The following is a 20,911-nucleotide window of genomic DNA, read 5'->3' as shown; positions in this document are numbered from 1 at the left end:
CATTCTATCCATAAAAGACTGAGAGAGAGGTTTACTAGCATGGATGCCCAAGACCTCCAAGCTATGAGCAGGGACCTGGTGGAACCCAGGCAGATGGCTCAGGGTGGGCTTGCCGGGCCAAGACTCAAGAGAGGAACTTGGGTCGCAGGTTCAGTTCTGTGTGTTCATCACTGAGAGCTCATGTCAGCCTCCAGATGTCCGTGCATCCCCTGAGAGCAAAATAACTCGAATTACACAGGGCTAAGCTGCGGCTGGAATGTTTCTCTACTCAGTCACCTGGTCCCCAACACACGTCCTGAGGAAGACGCCACTTCTTTGCACCCTACCCACCACCCCGTTGCATTCGCTATTCTTCTCGCCCCCTCAAGTGGCCAGACCTGTATTGCAACGACCTAGGTCTCAGAAAAAGAAAAATACAAACAACAATAAAGAAAGCCTGCCTCCTGCTGGTCAAAATGGGAAATAACCTCAAACTGATTCCTGTCTGGTCTGCACTGCTGTTGGAGAAAAAAGTCCATTGTTTTGGGCCCAGTGTTTAGAGGAGCACAACTGGGGATTGGGGGGCGAACCCCTCTCAGATGCTATGATATCAAGACAGAGTGCTTTTTCCGGTTTGTAGGACTAGTTGGGATACATGTCATCAGGTGCATAATTAAGAGAAAACTCGAGTTATTGTGAGTTATTGATAGGCAAACAGGAATAAACTAAGGAAACACGAAAACAGGCCAGAATAAACTGTGTTGCAATGAAGAAAGGGGATTAAAAGGAGACCTCAGGACCTTCCAACCGATCAACGCAATAGACCTTATCACCCCTAGAACACTGGGAGAGCTGTAGCGAGATCAGTCAGCAGACTGCCGGGGTTTTCTGTCCAGCCGGATACGTCACTAACCAGCTCGTTTATTCCTGCCTGGTTCCCATCCGGAGACAAGCTGTGGATTCCCAAACTTGGCCCTGAGACCCATACAGCGGGCGAATTTTCCCTCTGGTTGTTTATTTAAATACAGGCTAGAGAACTCAATCCTCACCTCAAAGGATCATAGGAATACGTGATTTTTACCTGTTTCTTAAGGCATGGGGGCCCCGCGGAGCAAATTCAAGACCACAAGACAGCTTCTCTTATAAACTGATTTTTATTGGAAAAAATGACAGAAAATTGAACAAGTGTTTATTTCTAGGCGGCAGATCTTCATGGATTATTTAAAATCATATTCTGTTGTTTTTCTTTCCTTTTCAGATGTTATGAATTTAGGTTTGATTGTTAATAGACATCGCAACAGCCCTAAAACAAAAACCACACAGTTATCACTGAGAAGTGTGATTTGTATTTCCAGTGTCTGTCCACTCTACTCATCATTAATAATTACTTATATTAATACTTTATCTTTCCAGTGTTTTATTATGCATAGCCAAGTAAGAAACTTCTTTTTGCCTCTGTTGTTATGCAAAAGATGGCACAAGTATTTCCAATTCCCTGGCTTCCTCTTTTAAAGGAAAGCCTGTATTTTAGAGAGCTAGCAATATAAACCATTATCATGCTTTTTGAAAGCATTGAATGTATTCAACTATGTGAACACAATCAAATATGGCTGTTTATCCATTCCTTCACTGCTAGGTATTGAATGCTGTCCCATCTCATGCTATTCTACATGATGTAGACATTACAAACATTTTTGAATTTGTGTGCAAGAATATTTTACAAGATAAATTCTTCAGGTGAGATTTCTGGATTTGAAAAATGTATTTGTAATATTTATAGTTGTTTCCAAATTGTTCCCCATTAGGTTGTATTACTGTACACTGCTAAGAACAACCAATGTATTGTACAGTATTTATTTCATCCCTAAAGATCCAATAGAATAGTCTTCTATAGTGCAAATTTGTTGATCAAGTGGATGCAAATTATTGTTTCCATGAAGCTTTGCTTTGCATTCTCACTGTGAGAAATTTATCTCCCCTAATCTTAAGCAGCATTTCGATGTCTTTCTCTGAACCATTTGCTGTTGGCCCTTTTCTGTCAGTCTGTTGGATTATCCTTTTCTCATTGATTTCTAAAAGCTCATCATATTTTGGGGGTGATTAGCCCTTATGATAAAGATTCCAAGTATTTCCCCCAGATTTATGTTTTGATTCTGCTTTTATTTGTCCATATCATTGCACCCTCACCATGTACTCAGCTTGTCATTTTTCTTCATCTAGATTGTAACTAGTAGCTTGAAAGGCAGCTGAACGAAGCACCACCTAGGAAAGATGTATTCTGGACTCTCAAGTTCGGTTTAAAATTTACAGTCATCCTGTGCAAGGAAAATAGAATATCTGTCAACAACTTTGAAGGTTTCCATCCCTCTGGGAAGAGAGGGCAAAAGCGGTGGCCATGCTCATGGGGCCTTGTGGTTTTTCTGGAATACTTGCCAGCCTGTCTTTCTATCTGGCCCCTGTAGGAATGTCCCCAACTCCTTTTCCAAAATTTTCATTCCAAGGTCAACAATGAGAAGTCACGGCTGCTGCCAACACAGGCTGCCTTGCACCGTGTACTCGCGACTTTCAGTTTATCTAGATCTGGAACAGCCCTGACTCTCTGTAGATCTCAGTCAGTTCTTTAGAGACCTGGGCCACAGTGGGCTGACCACCTTAGCGGCATGAGAGTGACCGAAGTGATCATGTCTGAGTACTAGAAGTCTTGTTCACCGCTGAAAAGTATGACCTCACAATGGCACATGGCTAGGAGCAGGGCCAGGTTAAACAGGGGCTGCTGCTTCTTGATAGGTTGGAGAGGAAAATTCACACTGCTCAAAGAGCTAAGAACATCCTAAAGAAAAAGCTGGGCTGAGGAGGACGCCCCCAATCTAGTCCATACCCCACCACCACCTCACATAGTGGAGGATGATGTCACCTACCTGTCCTCCAGTTGCCTCAGAGCAACAACTAAGCCGGTCCTTTTGTTGGCCTACAAGAGGCGGGCCCATGGGAGGGGCCCTTTTTGTACAAAGCTGTAACATTGTGGGGACAGGGAGCCACGGTGATTCAATTCTATGGAAAGCCTTTACAAAAACTTCTCACTTGCCCCAGTGCTCTCTATTTTTATTCCAGATCACAGGGTCAGGTATGGTCAGATCTGGGGTGTGCCTGACTCACTCCTGACCACACATCTGCCCAAGGCCATGGGTCACAGCAGGCCCAGATCTGAACTGGACCTATCCAGGCAGTAAGAACACATGCACAAGAAGAATGCCTCAGGGGACCAACAGGTGTAGGGTACAGGCAGAGCCCTTCATCCTTATACCCAGGAAACCATAACAAGTTCTGGAGGAAGGTGCATCGGACATGCCCAGCTCTACAGAAAACTCTAGAAGAAGCCGGCAACACCCTGGTTCTTGACAGACACAGCTGCAGCTTCTAGGATCCTCTCCTGTTACCTAGGCCCACATCCCCCCAAAGGATCTTTAGATAGGAGTGCTTGCATGAAGGGCTTTTTTTATTCTTCTTTTGAGAAAGAATGTAGGTCCCACTTAATGGACTCTGCCTTGCTCTGCGGTTCCCGGAGCCAACACCGAAATGACCACTCGTGTGAGTCCTATAAGGCAGAAGAGGACAGACCTGGTCCCGAGGCCCTCCAGACACCAGCCAGGGCCTCCTCTCTCCACATGTTGAATTTGTTTTTCTCCTCGTTCCATGTCACTGTGTGAACACAGAAGTTTACTTTGGAGATGGCAGCAGACTCACGGTTGTCGGTAAGACATCTTCCAGGTAACTGCCCGGGTCTCTCATGGGGCCAAGGCCCTCCCCAGGGTCTGTTTCAAAGTAGCTGTGTCCTGATGTGTCAACTATGACTATACCTTTGCCTCAGGGACCAGGCTCACAGTTGTAGGTAAGACTTGGGCTTTCTGGGCTGGGTAGGACAAGGATGGACTCTGTCCTGGGAAAAGTAAGAAGGACAGGGCCTCTGGGACCCAGTTGGAAGAGATCCAGGTCTGTTCTAGGTCTCACAGGCAACCCACACTCTCTCCCTTCTCACCTCTTGGATTCCGGGCGTGCTCTGGAATGGCTGGGGGCTTTTGGAGCAGAGCTGTGGCTTTGTGAGAGAAGAGATTCAGGGACCCCGACATTTCCGGGATGCCTGACCCTCTCCAGAACCCCAGCGCGCTCCACAGACAATGGGAGGTTTTGAAGTGGACCTAGGAGGCTGTGTTCTGGAAACACCCTCTATTTTGGGGAGGGGAGCCGGCTCGCTGTGGTAGGTAAGTCTGGGCTGGAGGGCTGACAACAGAGGGAGCTTCCACCCTGGGTGTGTTGGTTAAAGCACATTCGCATCTGGAGGATCTGAATTCTTACCTTGGTGTAGCAAGAAGGGAAAAGCCTCCATTCCTAGGACTTCATGAGCTGCCTGTGTGAAGCCTGGCATCCCACCCAGAGGAGGGAAACTCAGCTAGCAAAGACTACTCACTCTGGTCCCCTGGGAGCAGCCTGTCCTGGCCGTGGTAGATGGGAAGTTAATTCCTGGACCTTCGTGCTTCCAACTGCCCAGCTGCCTGCTCTGCCCCTCTGCTTCCCAGAGATAAAATCCTAGTAGGAATGGGAGGAGAAAGGGGGAAGCAGGGAGGAAGGAATAGAAGGTACAGAAGGCAGTTTTCCTGCCAGGCTTTGGTGTTGTGTGACTAACGAAAAGCTCACGTTCGGCAGTGGAACCAAGCTGTCTGTCTTGGGTAGGTGAAAGGTGTCTTTTGGCCTGGGACCCTGGCAGGTTGGGGTCACAGGAGGCATCTTTGGGAAGGGTAGGGACCCAGGACAAAGCCAAGGCTGCAGCTCAGAGAATGAGGGAAGGATGGTGGAGTTACTCCAGAGCCAGCTCTGGGGAAGGAAGGAAGGGCCTCAGCAGCCCAGGGGGTTTGCCACCCTTGTGCTGTACTGTGGGGCAATCAGGCACAGCACTTTGGAGAGGGGACTCGACTCTCTGTCTTAGGTAAGTCGGGGGACTGGGGCAGTGGGGCCACTATCCTCTAAAAAGGACTCAACCACATTTTAATTTATTACTTGTGTGGGTTCCGAGCATCTGGGTCTGTCTCTCCTTAGGCTAGACCAGATCAGTTCCTCTAATTCTCCTCCGAGACTTCCTCTCATAACCTATGTACGTCCTTGCTTGGCTTCTCCTGCCTTCTTATGTGCTTGGGTAGATCTGCCCTTCTTACACCCCTTTCTGCTGTGCCTCTCAGCCCACAGCGTGTTGAAGCATTTTCCCAATAGAATCGCTTTACTCCAGAGCTAGGAGCGCAAGCAGAGAGAAGCAGGCGTGCAGATTGGGAACTAGGGCTGGGCCTCTGCCTGGAGGCCCCAAGTGGGTTTTACCACGGCCGCTTTCTGCTGTGTTCCTATAATTCACCACTCTATTTTGGAACAGGCACCAGGCTCACCGTGTCAGGTACGGGGCTCTGCTCTCGAGGGCAGGTGACAGTGTTTGATGGGAGTGATCTGAGTGGGGCTCTGGGTACGAGGTTGTGCAGGGCACCCTCGCCTACCTTCCTTTCCCTCGGCTGGTGGACCTGCCCTGCTCGCTCTCCTGGTTGCCTGCAGCTGCCGCTCCAGAGCTGCATCTTCATCTTCGGGGCTTTGTGGCTTGGCTGCTCTTCTGTGATTGCTGTCTGGGGCTCCCTCGTCATTCCTTGTTGAGTAGATATGTTGCTTTCCTTTCTCTTTTTAATCTTCTCTATTTTTCCCTCTCATTTTCACTCCATTTCTGTGTGGTTGCTGACCCTGTCTTGGTGAAGAGCTGCCTTCTCGTTAAAGTCCTCCCTCCGGCACAGAACTCTGATGTCACCTTCATCTTCCCCCTTCTCTCTGTCTCTGTGAGACTCTGAAGAGCTACGTTTGTCTTCCTGGGGTGATTTAAAGAAATGGGAGGCAGTGAGGAGAGATTTGGTGAGATCAGGGTATCTTCAGGGTTGCTTCTGAGACCGAGGCCACACGTCCAGGTCACAGGATCATAGGGGCTTCCTGGGGAGCCTCTGGGGTGGACTCTGCTTGGGAGGTGTCTGGGAGACAGGTCTGAAAAACTAGCAATGGGAAGCACACAGCACCTGAGCAACAGCCAGGTATAAAGAAGAGAAAATAAATAAGAGACCCTAGGTTCTTAAGCGTTAAGATCTATGCTGGAATAACAGAGTGAGGCACCAATATGAAGCCTGAATAGAACCACTGCCATGCTTGGGAGGAAGCAGATGGGTAGGTGGAGTGGGCTTGGGAAGGGATGGTGGGAGATGGAGACACAGCTGGAGGAATGGGACCCCTAGATCCTACCAGGACTGGGGAATGGGGCAGATGTTGTCCTGCAGGTGAGGCCGCACGGCAAGGAGTTTCGTGGAAAGTAGTCACTGGATTCAAAGGTCTGAGCTCAAGAGACCAGGGCTGGGCCTGGGGAGGGGTGGAGGTAGGGCTCATGAGATTGGAAACGTGATTTAAACTGCCTCAGTGTCTAAGGCACGTAAAGTGGAATGCACTCACAGTGCACACAAATCTGTTGTAAAGGGCTCCACTTCACACAATGACTTCCACTCCTGTCCTTTATCACTACTCTGTCAGGCTTTGCCTTTTCCTGTACTTACATCTCTGTTTGCCTGCAAATCATTTCTCCATTTTGGAAATAATAGAGACATCTGGACTTGGCCCCATGCTACACCCAAAGCCCGCCTTATGCTCAGAGCCACTCCAAGAGGGCAGTAAACTCTGGTGCAAGGAAAGTGCCTGAATGATGGCTATGGCCTTCCCACTCCTCAGCAATCTTCAGATGAGGGCATTTTCTCCAGTAATGTCCCAAATTCTTCCCCTCCCATCTGCCAAGCATGGGAAAGGGCCAAGGGCTTTTTAGTGTGAACCCTTTGCCAAAATGACATTGGGCTTTGGGTTCTCTTTATTGCATTAATTACGTTTTGACTACTTTAAAGCTTGGCTAGGGGTCCAAAGCTGATTAAAGAGGCTTGGGAGCAGTGGAAAGAAGGAAAGGATTCAGCCATGGCAGCCATCCTGGCCCCTGGGTAGGAGTGAAGCATCAGATAGTACATCAGCCACAGGCGTGCTGGCTCCTCAAAGCAGGTGACATATGAAAAAGTAAAATTGAGCATGGTAGCTAGAAAAGAACGTACAATCATAGTAATGGAAAAGTGTCTCTTCTAGGCAAGAAAAGCCAGTTCTAGTATGTGCAGGACTCAGACTATCACTTGGCCATAAAAAGGAAAATGATAATCAGAAAAAATAAAATCAGCTTAGTTCCTATGATCACACTGGTGCAAATTCTTCTGTCACAAGACTAAGCTCACTCAACTTTACTGTGACCACTTCACTCTAAAAGACTAGACAACCATGCCCCAAGCAAGACTTTGAGTGAGAAAGAGAGAGATACTGTCTTTTGATAGATAATCAAACAAGACTGAGAGTATGAGATATTGCAAAGAAAGGCAAAAGAAATAAAGACAGATGTCATCCAAAGGAGCTGGGAAAGATGGGAGATGGTGTGAGCCCATGGGATGACTCCAAAGAAAGTGGCAAAGCAGAGGGAGAAAACAGAGAAGAAAACTATGACCCCACACTGTACGGGATGTGCAGTGACCTGAAACAGCATCTTCTGTCAAATTTTAGCCAAGCAGCCTGAGCTACAGAAGCCATCCTGGCCCCTTGATCCCCTTTGTTCTAACCCTTGATCCCTTTCTAGCCCTCATACATACACATAGCCCCTTCCACCCCCTGCCAGCTCTGAGAGCAGCCCTGCTCCCAACCCCTCTTCACTCTGCAGAAAACCTGAACAGGGTGAGCCCACCCAGAGTGGCCGTGTTTGAGCCATCAGAGGCAGAGATTGGCCAGAAAAAGAAGGCCACGCTCGTGTGCCTGGCCACGGGCTTCTACCCCGACCACGTGGAGCTGAGCTGGTGGGTGAATGATAAGGAGACCCGCAGCGGGGTGAGCACGGACCCTCAGCCCTACAGGGAGTTTCCTGACAACGAAAACTCCAGCTACTGCCTCAGCAGCCGCCTGAGGGTCTCGGCCGCCTTCTGGCACAACCCCCGCAACCACTTCCGCTGCCAAGTCCAGTTCTATGGGCTCACAAAAGACGACCCCTGGGACCAGACGGACCGGGCCAAACCTGTCACCCAGAACGTCAGTGCTGAAGTTTGGGGCCGAGCAGGTGAGAGGGGCTGGAGAGGCCAGGGAGGAGCCTGAACAAGATGAGTACCAGAGGGAGGAGGGAGGTTCAGCTAGAAATGCTAGACAGGAAAGAGAAAAGGGAGAGGGGAATAAGGCTCATCCTGAAGATGAGCTGGATGCCTCCCGCTAATTCCTCTGCAAAAACCTCACCGCACAGCTTTGAGCCTGGAACCTCTTTCCATGAGACCAGTGTAGCTCAGTATCACAGCAGCCCCCTGGCCCCTCTGGTGCTGTATTTGCCAATGTGTCAAAGGTGATGGGCTGATGTTGGCACGATCCAGAAACACGTTGCCCTGGGCCTGCCGCTGTGTGCTAACCCCGAGGCCGACTTAATTTTCAAGTTAATTAAGCAGGTGAGACCTCCCACCAATTTTTCTCCCTTCTTTTCTTCCAGACTGTGGCTTCACCTCTGGTAAGTGAGTCTTTCTTCTCCTCACCCTTGTGGATTGCACTGTGGAGCCAGGGCACAGGGTTGATCAAGGCCAGCGCCCTCTGCTCACGGCACCAACCTGCTCGCCCTTCCTTCCAACAGTGTCCTATCAACAAGGGGTCCTGTCTGCCACCATCCTCTATGAGATCCTGGTGGGCAAGGCCACCCTGTATGCTGTGCTTGTCAGTGCCCTCGTGTTGATGGCCATGGTAAGAGAAGAACAGGGGGGACCAAGAGGTTGTAGGTGACATGCAACACCCAAATACTCAAAGCCCAGAGTAGTGAGATGTTGTCAAGACCAGAAAAGGGCAGGAGTACAGGAGGGAGTTTAACTCACATGGCTTACAGATTTCCCCTGGGGGGAATGACAGCAGAAGGGCTGTGGTGGGGACGAAACCTCTGATCTCCCAAATTCCCCAGGCATATTATTAAGAGCTCTATTGTTTGTGCACTCAACAGGCTGTGCATCTTCCATCCTACCAAGAGCCCATGGCTCTTGGCTGCCTCACACCCTTCTCTTCTCTGCAGGTCAAGAAAAAGCATGCCTGAAGACCCCCTTGGCTGAAGAAGCAGAACCTTCCCACTCATTATGGTGCCCACACGGGTTCCCCTGCTGCATGTCTTCTGAACAGCTGCTTTCATTTCTCTATGCATCCTAATCCTGCTCCAACAGCTGCGTACACCTGCCTGCATGTTCATGGCTGAAATAGCCCTGTCCCGGGGAACCCTAGATGGCGGACTCAATAAACATGTCCTGGTCACTGACTTGTGAATGTCTATGTATCACTTCTTTTCTGCTCCCCAGCTCCCTGTGATGTGGCTTTTCACTCCAGATAGAAACAGGAAGTATTCAAAGTCAATCCAGTCCCCTCAGGTAAGAAAATTCTAGGGAAGGGCCCACCTTGGTAACCACAGGAGAGGCAAATTAACACCAGGGATGCAAATTACATGTAGAAGGCAGAGATAGGAAGGTAGAGAAGGTAGACATGTATTTCTAGAAAGTCCAAAAATATAGTAGTTCTGAGAACATTTTTGGTTTGCCCTGCGTAGAAGTTGTTCTGAGGCCAGCTGAGCTGCATGAGCATGGGACTCTGCCAACTAGTCCTGTCCCCGTGACTCACAGGCCCTGGTTTCCCCTTTTGCATGCCCCTTCCCCTTTACCTTCTTCCTGAGCCCAAGAGCCTCAACCTGCCTACCAAGTAGCTTTCCCAATGGAAAAGAAGAGAATGTACCGGCTTGCAAACTTACAGTGGAAGATGTGCCCTGCAGTCTAAATTACAAATCCATTGGTAGGTTTCTGTCTAGTGAATTCCCAGGGTGTGGAAGTGGCTCTGACAGCTCCCGGAGGGACAGGAAGTGAAGTTTCTTGGACTGGGAACCAGGGTTATCTCTACTACAAATGCTTCAGAAGCTCTCTGTCGTCTCATTGTCACAATGGTAACGCAACCCCAGGCGTAGAGATCTGATGATGAGCTCCACCGTGCTTGCTCTGTTTCTCTCACCCCTAAACCCCAGGGCTTCTTGCTTGCAAGCCATTTTCCGCTTCTACATTGATCCCCTTTATCCAGAATAACACAGTATTCTCTGCTCACCACCTGCTACTTGCCTTCAGCTCCCGACTTCCTGAAAAGCCTTCTGACTCTTTACTGCCCTCACTTCTAACTCCTCTGAAAGTGTATTAAACCCAAAAATAAAGATAAAATGGTCTTGTGTCCACCTCCTTCAGGACACTCCTCACAGCTGATGGAAACCACCCCTTCCCTTGTCCTGCCCCACTGGGGGACTCTAAGTTCCTTAATAATAAGGAGGTGGCTATGACAGTACCCCTAGAGTGTTGCGTGGTATCTTGGTTCAGGGTAGGCATCAGCCAGGTTATATTTGACTAAGTGACCCGAGTCACAAGCAGTCATCACCATCAGGCCTTGCAGAAATAGCCCTCGACTGCATGATTGATTAGCCAACATTTGGCTCTAGCCGTTCAAGGTCAGTGAAGACTCGGGACACAGGAGAACCTGTACTCTAACAACATCTAACTCAGTTGTGCTCCAAATTTTCTGATCAAGAAGATTATGGAGCCACAGAGAAATGTGTTCGAGGATCTAAAGTGAGCCTGGGGAGAGCCACATGGAGAAAAAACATTTTCTCAAGCTTTCACAAAGAGCAAATTGGTCAAGCAATGGCCGTGACTCATCCTCATGTCAGACACTGACAAAAGGATGTACAAAAGGCGGTACAGGGCTACAGGATAAATCCTGAGAGTACTCGGCTCACCTTATCAGATACAAAAGTTACATTTCTTGTTATATAGGTCTTGCTATATCTTGGTCTTAACCATCCAGCAGAAAAGTATAAAAACGAGGTATATAAAGTAAAGCCATATTAATACAATGAGCTGTAAAAGGCTCAAGTCAATAACTTCTGAGGATAACCCACTAATATTATAGACTGCTAGACAGTGTTAGATGTTTAGTTGAATTCAAACACTTATAGTATTTAGATGCCAATAGAATATTCACCTCTGAAAGGACAAAAAAATAAATAAATAAATAAAACTTAAAAAAATGGAAACGGAAAGAAGCAGTCAGTGCTCTAATTAGCTTCGTCTCCTTTTTTTCAATTGTTTGTACTTTTTCTTTTCTTAATTTCTTATACATTGCTCCAGTTTTTTCTTCTTCCAATTTTATGTGTATATATCTGGTAATATGAATAGCTGGTTGTAAGACAATACCATGTATTACAACAAACACTGTGAAATTCATATTACTTTGCTAAGTAAAATTCTGTATGAGTTGTCAAAAAAAATAAATAAAGTGAAAAAAAAAAGAAATAGCCCTCGATACATCTACTTATACACACACACACACACACACACACACACAATCACACACGTGCACACCCTTACTCAGTCATTAAGCATATTGCAGAGTGATGCTGTTGACCTGCAGGAAAGGAAAGGCATCCCAGCCCCAGTCCCCAAGCAGCTTACTTGAGCGTAACAGGATTAAGTCATGAACCCAAAGGGCTGCAACAGAATGCAATGCTTTGAGGTAGCCATGAGAGCCAGCCTACTAAAGTGCAGTCAGGAAATAGCTCTTCATCTCTAACTGAGATAAGCAGGGAAATGTCTTAGGAGGTGGCAAACCCTTCAAAAATAAATTACTGGTCTCAATTATCGCTGTAGAATGTGGTTGTGCCAGTCAGGGGCATGAACAAAAGCCCCATAACATAATCAGATCTTTTGAGGAAGATTCAGCTGGCTGAAACACTGTGTGGTAGGAATCTTCAAAACTAAGGCCACAAGGGCAGGTTGGGGTTGCTCCTTACTCCGAGCACCAGCTCATGGCGTGACTAGAAGCGCATCTTTACTAAGCACTTCTGGCATGATTGAACGAGAAAGTGGTGGGAATTAATGGTGTTTTCTACGGTGTCGGTCCTCATGCCCTCAAATTTTACTTCCTGCTCTCTGGACTCTTCTTTTAAAGCTGTCCTGCTGCCCCTTGCTCCTCCCACTGTCATAGCTATAAAGGCCAGTCTGAGTGGGTAGGTTCAGTGAGCCTGGGACGGCAGTCCCAGCGACATAGATGTTCTCCTCGAGGTAGCCCCTGTTGGGGGGGTTCCCCTACCTTCCCCGCCAGCCCCACTATATTTCCCAAGCTCCTCCCCACTTCAATTTCCCCTAGAGTTGTGTTTCCCCAGCCCCACTCAGGGAGTGTCATCTCTGCCACCTGCGCTTCTTAGCCCTGCCCACGTTTGGGGGAGGGAGCCCAGCAGGGAGGAAATGTTTTAGTATCACAGTATAACATTGTGAGGACTGGGGGGGGCACAATGATTCAAGTAGAGGAGGTGCTTTTACAAAAAGCCCTGTCCCACAGAATATTCCTTTCCAGCCTAAGGAATAAGAATGCAGCTGCTAGACGGCGCGAGGTCTGTGGGGCTGGTTCCTGCCCAGGCTGCACCTTGCAGAGGTCTGTATTCGGTGGCTTTCTGGGCACCTCTGCCCTAGTCAGCTGCCCAGGAATGTGATGGCCAAGGTTGCAAAGTGAAATTGGCCTTCAGCACTTTCATTAAACTTGTCCTTGACACCGCACTTGTGCACATATCCCATATTAAAAGTTCCTTAAAAGAAAACAAAAACTTTGTGGGAAAGATAACCTACCTTTCCGATAAAGAAGCTGAGGGCAGAGAGGTTACAGGTTATGTGATAACAAGAAACAGAGTCTAACCTGCCCAACTTCCCCACTCCAGGCTGCCCATCACCTCCCATGCACTTTGGATTTCAAATTCACTGCCTCATCCTTAGGCCAAGTTGATTCTCTTCTTCAAATTCTGAAAATTGGGATGATCTCCTACAATGTCCAGACTGCTGCACTGATTCTGAAAGTGGGAAGAGACTGACCCAGGAAGCAGAAGGGGTGCACCCTTTCTGAGCTGCAGGAAGTGGGGAAGGAGGAGGAATTCTAGGCAGCCCCTTCCTGCTGTGTACTATGCTGGGCAGACCTTTGGGTCAGGGACCCGGCTCACCGTGTTAGGTAAGAGAGCAGCCCCAGCCCCCAGTGGGAAGGAGGATGGGCTGCTCAGGCTGGACCCCTGAACTCGGGCTTTGGGGTAGAGGTTGCTCCTTGGCCCTCTATGAGGGAGGCTAGAGTTTGCATTGCGCTCTGGGGGGCTGTGTGAACACAGGGCAGCTGTTCTTTGGGGATGGCTCCAAGCTGACCGTGCTAGGTAAGGAGGCCTGCAGGTGGTGTGGGACCCACAGAGGTGGGCAAAGTGCCTTTGGAGCTGTGCTGAGGCTCTCTGGTCAGCACCTGAGCCGGGGGACCCCTGGTCCCCAAGCTGGGCAAGAGGGAGCTCTCAGGGTTGGCAGGGAATGGATCCAGTCTGGGATAGTAAGAGAGGGCAGTGCAGGTTTTTTGTCCTGGACCAGGATGCTGTGAGCACAGACACACAGTATTTCGGCCCAGGGACGCGGCTGACCGTTCTGGGTAAGCGGGGCTCACAGAGGAGCTGGGAGTAGCGGGATTGGAGTTGCTCGGGGACCCCCAGGGTCGGCCTGGCCTGGCCTGTTTTTGTGCTGCTTCAGTGTTCTGTGGGCCAAAACACTCAGTACTTCGGTGCAGGCACCCGGCTGTCAGTTATAGGTAAGCGGGGACAGGGCGGGTTTTTGAGCAGAGCTGGGGGGCCGTGAACCAAGAGACCCAGTACTTCGGAACAGGCACGCGGCTCACGGTGCTAGGTGAGCGCGGGGGTCGCGGCGGGAGCTGGCAGCGCGGGTCTGATTTTTGAGGGGGAACCGCAGGCTGTGCTCCGCAGCCTCCACCCAGATTTTCGGGGCTGGCAGCCGGCTGACCGTGCTGGGTAAGTGTCCGCGACACCGAACGCCGGGCGCTGGCCAGAAGGGAGGGCAGCCGGGAGGTCCAGGCCTCCGAGCCCGGGTTTGCAGGCGGGGCTGCACCTCCGTGCTCCTACGAGCAGCATTTCGGCCCCGGCACCAAGCTCACGGTCCTAGGTGAGACTCGCGCCGCCCACCTTTCCAGCGCCAGGCCCTCGGTCCCTGGAAGGGTTGAGAGTGGGTGGGTGGGCCCGGGGGCTGGGGTCCGGGGGAGAGCAGAGGATCACTGCGGGCGCAGCTCCCCTCACCTTCGGTGGCGGGCGCCTCCTGCCTCCGGGAGAGGAAGCCCAGAGGGGATGAAAGCCAGTTAGGGACGCGGTGAGCGGTGGAGAAGATTTACGGTGCCAGGACTCCGGCAGCCGCTAGAACGGGTGGGTGGGGAGGCAGAAGAGAGAACTTGGTTTGGGAAGAAAAGTTTGTGGGGTGGGGGTGGGGGGCTACGTGTTTCTAGAAGAAAAAAGAAATGCTGGATGGGTGGGAATTGGGGGGCTGAGCAGGAAAAGGGTGAAACAAAAGAGATGACAGATAAGTGAGTCCCCAGAGAAGGCCGGGCTTTATGGACTTACTGTTCAGCAGTGTGATTTAAAATTAGATTTAATCCCTCCACCTCTTTTCTCAGAAGCTGGGGACCCCTCAAGATGGGGGTGGGGGTTCAGCATCAACACTGTCCTTGGTTGGTCACCAGGGGTGCTGGCCAAGGGCAGGGCAACCTGAGCCCCGCATTTGCTTCCGGATGGGCTACAATCTCCGTCCTTTGCGCCAAGTGTTCTAGGTTAAACGCCCCACACATTTCAGGGAATTCATTTATTACAAACAAGTGCTGAAATGCAGATGCTTTGCCTGGAAAGTGAGATGAATTATCAGAAAGAATATTAGCTTTAGGGCTGGAAAGGACTTTAAATGTCACTTAGCAAACAAAGCCCTGAAATCAGAGAAGAAACAACTCCCTCTGAGTGGATTAACCAGAGTCTTTTGATAACCACAACAATAGACACCCTGTGTAGTTGGATGTCCTGAAGCAGGATGCCCTGGGGCTCAGCACACAAAGGCGATCAGAGGGAATTCCTGTGCTCCTGAAGCTGGGGTGGAGAAAGAAGAGACCTCAGCACCAGAGGAGGCTGGGTTCTCTAGTGCTGCAGAGTTCTCAACCAAGTTAACGTATGAAACTCAGTTTCTACGGAACTTAGATGTGCTGTGGAAGGCTATGTATGTGTCAGAGGTGGGCTGGGAGAGGAAAAAGAAACTTGACAATTTTGCCTGAGGCAAAATGCAATCTGTAAACCCGCACGGACAGGCAGAGAGCTCACCAGGAGCACACGCACGACCACACAAGCAAGCCCGCAGGAGTACGGCTGCTCTGACCGAAGCCTCACTGCGGAGTTGGGCACACAGTGCTTTGGGGTGTGCTGAAGTTTGTCATGCTCAAGGCATCAGTCAGTACCCTAGGGAATGAACAGCACACAGGGCTCATGGCATATCTTTTATTTTTACAAGAGGGATTGTTTGCTGAAGGAAGGGGGTCAGAGACATTCCCTCCTCAGGGACCTTGGAGGGCAGGGCAAGTCCTGAGGTCTTTGACACAAGCTGAGGACAGGAAGGTTGATGGAGCCAAGTGCTGCAGATAGAAGTGGAGATAGTGCATTTAAGCAGCCCAGTGAATTCTCTAGGTAGGACAAGATGGAGACGGGGCCAGCTAGCTGCAAAGTGTGCAGGTCCAGCTCAAAATGAAACTGCAGGAGCCTGTGTAGAAAAGTTATTTAGCATTTCAAATGGCAGTTGCAGAAGATGTGAGCAGGCCCCAGGCCCCCTCATCCTCCCCACATGGTCCTGTGCAGCAGGTGGGGGCCACATGCCCTGACATGGGTCTGGGAAGCTGTCATTTACTGTGGAAATGAAAAGCAGGTCAACATAGATTTTCTCCACAGTATAGGAGGCTAGGAATAGGTTTTCATACAAAAGGTATTTTAACAGAATTTCTCAGAAAAAAATAATATCAATGAAAAGCAAAGAACAAAGTGGAAACTCAAGCGGTACTTAGAGGCAGAGGCATTGATAGGATGGCTTAATGTACTACTAAGTGTCAGAAAACCCCACACCCTCATGAATGTCCTGTACTCCCTCAGGCTCTCCTCATAGGACTGCGTGAAAATAGACCCCATGGGTATTGGCATCCAAAGAAAGTCTCCCCAAAGTGCCCCCCTTTTCCCAAATTCTCCTTTATTCCTCAAACCTTTACCTTTAGGTATGGGATGGATCATTCTAAATATTCCTTTTGCTGAATTCTTTAAACCTGCTCTGGAAAGCTAGTTTGTGTTTCTCGTTTCACAAGCAGAAAGAAGACGAACTGGTAAAGAGACATTAGAAGGCTTGTCTAGAAGTCAGTCAAATCCTAGGCAAAGTTAGTCCTAAGACTCGGAGCGTATTGTTGAGGCTTCCATCCGGGGCTCCATTTGAATAGCTACTGCCTACAATGCTGAAGCAGAAATGGATAAGCTTTCATTACTAGATGAGAAACCAGACATCTGCGAAAGATGCTGCTCAGAACTGTAGACAGCACCATTTTAATGCCAGCTTAGGGGGATGGATGGCGAGATGGTAGACAGTTCCTGTCCACAAGGTAAACACACAGACAAGAACAGGGGAGATTACCAGAGAGGAAAGGACAGTAGCTCTTTCCAGTCTGCTGAGGGCAGCCCTGTTCCCAACCCCTCTTTACTCTGCAGAAAACCTGAACAGGGTGAGCCCACCCAGAGTGGCTGTGTTTGAGCCATCAGAAGCAGAGATTGGCCAGAAAAAGAAGGCCACGCTCGTGTGCCTGGCCACGGGCTTCTACCCCGACCATGTGGAGCTGAGCTGGTGGGTGAATGATAAGGAGACCCGCAGCGGGGTGAGCACGGACCCTCAGCCCTACAAGGAGTTTCCTGACAACGAAAACTCCAGCTACTGCCTCAGCAGCCGCCTGAGGGTCTCCGCCGCCTTCTGGCACAACCCCCGCAACCACTTCCGCTGCCAAGTCCAGTTCTATGGGCTCACAAAAGACGACCCCTGGGACCAGACGGACCGGGCCAAACCTGTCACCCAGAACGTCAGTGCTGAAGTTTGGGGCCGAGCAGGTGAGCGGGGCTGGAGGGGCCAGGGAGGAGCCTGAACAAGATGAGCACCAGAGGGAGGAGGGAGGTCAGACAGAAATCAGGAATAAGCTTAAGAAGAAAGCCAGACTGTGTGAGAAGGGACCAGAGTGGAATTAAACCATAGCATGGGCTTCCTCCCAGACAGCACAGCAGTAGGTAGAGAGCTTTCTAGCCTTTGCCTTCCACAGAGCCCGAGCCATCTCTGCTGTGCTCATAGGGCCTCTGTGACTGGTCTCGGGGCCTAGCACCTTTTTGCTGTGTCTCTCATCACACTCACTGGTCCTGGATGAGTTGACAAAGACAATGAGAGTGTCCCCACCCCAGATCAGCCTGAGGGAGATAGCTCCAGGGCTATCCCAGGAGACACTTGGCACCGTCTGGTGTGTGTATGTTTGTGCCTGTGATTCTGACTGCGATCTAAGGCTCGTTGTTCCCCAGAAGCACCATTTTCTCACCTATTTTTGTCTCCCTCTTTTCTTTTAGACTGTGGCTTCACTTCCGGTAAGTAATGCTCTCCATTTCCTTCTATCTCCCATGGTCTTGCCTCTGTGACTAGAACAGAGAAACTCTATGGGCACTGGGGGAGCCAGAGGCCAGAGCTACTTATGCCCAGGTTCCTATTGCTCTCCTTCTGTCCAACAGTGTCCTATCAGCAAGGTGTCCTGTCTGCCACTCTCCTCTATGAGATCCTGCTGGGCAAGGCCTCCCTGTACGCCGTGCTTGTCAGTGCCCTTGTGCTGATGGCCATGGTAAGGAGGGAGAGGCGGGGAGGTGATGGGAGGGAGAGGGTGGCATGCTCTAGGTGGGATGTATGGGAGTCCACAGCCAGCCTCAACCCTGATGTCTCCTGCTAGCCCAATGAGACCATGGACCACAGCTGGGGAGAAAGTACAGGGATCGTTACAGAAGGCACCACTGATGGATGGCGAAAACCAATGAGCCCCCTTCAAAATCAGACCCTAGTATCTGCCCCCTGTCCCACCTCCATCACCCCACAGGCCCTGAGAACACTGATAATGTTCTCTCTTTTGCAGGTCAAACAAAAGAAGTCTTGAGGCCAGCTCTCACAGCGTATCCTGAATGCTTCATCCTGAACCTTCCCATCCCTACTCGTCTGTGTTCCTAAAGAGCTTGTCTCTTTCTACCCCTCCCTACATGGGTGTCTTTCCTTCCTGACTACTTCCCTGCAGACTGAATACTGGCCCTGGATCAGAAACAGATTAAACCAATAAACATGGCAAACTTGTGTCTCAGTGGTGTCTTTGGGGTCCAGACTTGGCTGACACCCTGTCACCTGAGGAAGTCACTGTCCCTTCAGACATAGGGAGTGCTGGAGCTCCTTCCTCTCTGACCTGCGCTGCTCCTTCCTGACTCCAAAAGCCATGGTCCCTAGTAGGCATGCCAGTGTGGAGCTAACCTGGAGGATAATGGCTGGGCTCTAGAAAATCAGCAAGGCCGGGACACAGACGGGATTATAGTGAAGCATAACATGTTAAGCACAGCACAGAGCCCAGGCAGACCCAAGGGTTCCAACTCCTAATGACTTGTGAATTTATTCATGTGTCATTTGTCACGCCTTTAGGTTTTTATCAGCATCTGTCCTTGACATCTCCAACTTACGTTGTTTCAGGATTTGAGTTTAAGATTTATGGTGTTTTTCATGTCTGGGTTGGGATCTTAGAAAAAAGCACAGCTGTTTTCTCTTAGTTCAATGAGAAGAAAAATTTATACTAATAGTGTTTAGACAAGATACCATGTCTGTATCTTGTACTCTGAATAACTACTACGAAGACAACAATATGCAATGTATTAAGTATAGTAACTGTCCTTCTAACCTGTTTTGAAACTGTCTCATTGCTATTTCTTTCTCAATAAAATTAATAAAAAAGAAAGAAATTATGTGCTTGCTTGGGAAGGGCGAGGCCCTGAGTTCAATCCCTGGTACCGCAAATAAATAAATAAATAAATAAATAAATAAATAAATAAATCAAGAAAAAAAAAGTAATTATACTATAAGAATAGTATTAACAAATTAAGTTTTGTAAATGTTATTTTAGCAAGAATTTCATACATATAATACACAGCACCTAGACTAGTAAATGCTAAGAGAACCACACTAGGCAACAACTAATACAGGTGGAAAAATTAAACGACATATGAATTAGCCCGAATTAATGCAGTTTATGGTTCATCTTTTTGGAAATAGCCAAACTGTTTACTGCCAGTGATTGGTTGAAAGAAGGCACTATGACTGGCTAAGAAAAACCTGTCTGGAAAGGCTGGCCAAGGAGCTCATTGGATTAAAGCACCTGTAAGCAGGCGCAGGGGCCAGAGGTTCCAGGGGTTCGGTCCCTGGCCTTCCGTGAGGGACCCGCCCCCGGGGCGCACTGAGACAGCAATTGAGACTGGGCATGGTGGTACACACCTGTAATCCCAGCTCCTGGGAGGCTGTAAACAGGCAGATCACTATGAGTCTGATCTAGTAGTGAGACCCTGAACACCCTGTAGACCCTTCCCTAAAAATACAAAAAAAAAAAAAAAAGATTATGTGTTATGAGATTATGCTTTCATATTTGACTGTATATGAAAGCATAATCTTTTTATATGGGCTACTGAGCACTACTCAAAGATGTAGCTTTTTAATCTTCTTTTCTCTATAGGCCAAATTTAATTTGACACAAATATTTTCTTCCATTCTATTATTGGATGCTTCTCCTTGACCTCTGCTTTTTCCTTCAGTCTATAAGAACTTCCTAATGCATTTCAGAAAAAATCCAACTATTACTACCTTGTTCTCCATCAATTCTCTGTCATTTCTAAGAAACTTTGAAAACCAATGTCATGGAACATCTGTGTGTTCTATTTTATGAGTTTTTAACATTTTCTATTCTTGTTCTAAGTCATTAATATATTTTGAATTTATTTTAATGTACATTGCAAGATAAGAAATCAATTTCATTCTTCTTCAAAGTACAGCAAGTTTTGCAGCATTACTTAGTGAAGAGACTGGCCATAATCAGCTGTGTATTCATTGTTATCTTATAAAAAAATCAGTTATCATTTTTTTAAAAAAAGGAAAAAAGCACAGAGTTGAGAAAACTAGTAGGTGAAGCCTGGGGACAAGTGATCTTCCAGGAGCAGGCCAGGCAAGGTCAGGTCTCCAAGAGGAGTGAGAAGAGAAGTGGAGCCCAGCAGGGACAGGCAGGCAATGTGGAGTAGCACTTCCAAAGGGCCCCTTTACTTAATGAGTGAAGACCAGGCCAGCCCCAGAGTAGAGTATTGAATGCACCTGCTGGGGTGGAGACAGTTGCCTTACAGATGTTTTCTCTCTGTTCAGATTTGAGACATTGTGCTAGAGTGTTGCACTCAGGAAGGGAAAGAATGTGCTTAGAGAAAAGGCCTAGAATGACTAAAGGCACCGTGGTCGTGTTAGTTGGGGCAGAGTACCAGGGGTGAGAAACAGAGCCTGAAATCAGCAGAGCAGGAAATAGGAAAGATGAAAGAGCCTTTTTCTGAGAGTCTGTTGTCTCCCCTGGGCGTTGGGGTAGATTCTTGCCGGGTATTTCATCTCATTGAATCTCCATATTGGCTCAGTGCTGACCCCAACCCCAACTACAGAATTGCTGTGTCTCTAGGTGGAGAAACTGTAGTTCACACATCAGGTGGTTGTCAATGATGAAACAATGGCATATTTTTCCCAAGAGGGAGGTTTCAGAAGCTTTTCCCTGTAGTACCAGGTTAGTGATCTGACACGATTGGTTCAAGGTCTTG

At 48.7% G+C, this 20,911-nt stretch overlaps 2 gene segments (V, D, J or C); both read left to right on the top strand.

Annotated features, from left to right (window-relative positions):
* The window catches only part of LOC105741891, a 44,357-nt gene extending 34,978 nt beyond the window's left edge, over window positions 1-9,379 (top strand). Inside the window, 5 exon segments of the C gene segment in view lie at window positions 4,921-4,960; window positions 7,781-8,170; window positions 8,585-8,602; window positions 8,723-8,829; window positions 9,149-9,379. Coding sequence covers window positions 4,921-4,960; window positions 7,781-8,170; window positions 8,585-8,602; window positions 8,723-8,829; window positions 9,149-9,169 — 576 coding nt within the window.
* A 3,142-nt stretch (window positions 9,380-12,521) lies between these two features.
* LOC101579657 lies at window positions 12,522-18,897 on the top strand. The segment is given in 6 exon segments: window positions 12,522-12,544; window positions 13,981-14,126; window positions 16,733-17,122; window positions 17,624-17,641; window positions 17,783-17,889; window positions 18,175-18,897. Coding segments are annotated over 6 exon segments (705 nt in total).
* Window positions 18,898-20,911: the final 2,014 nt, after the last annotated feature.

Source organism: Octodon degus, unplaced genomic scaffold (genome assembly GCF_000260255.1).
Source record: "Octodon degus isolate 3935 unplaced genomic scaffold, OctDeg1.0 scaffold00027, whole genome shotgun sequence".
Taxonomy (NCBI): domain Eukaryota; kingdom Metazoa; phylum Chordata; class Mammalia; order Rodentia; family Octodontidae; genus Octodon; species Octodon degus.
Note: the sequence above shows the minus strand (reverse complement) of the source record. Positions and strands in the feature narration are given on the sequence as shown.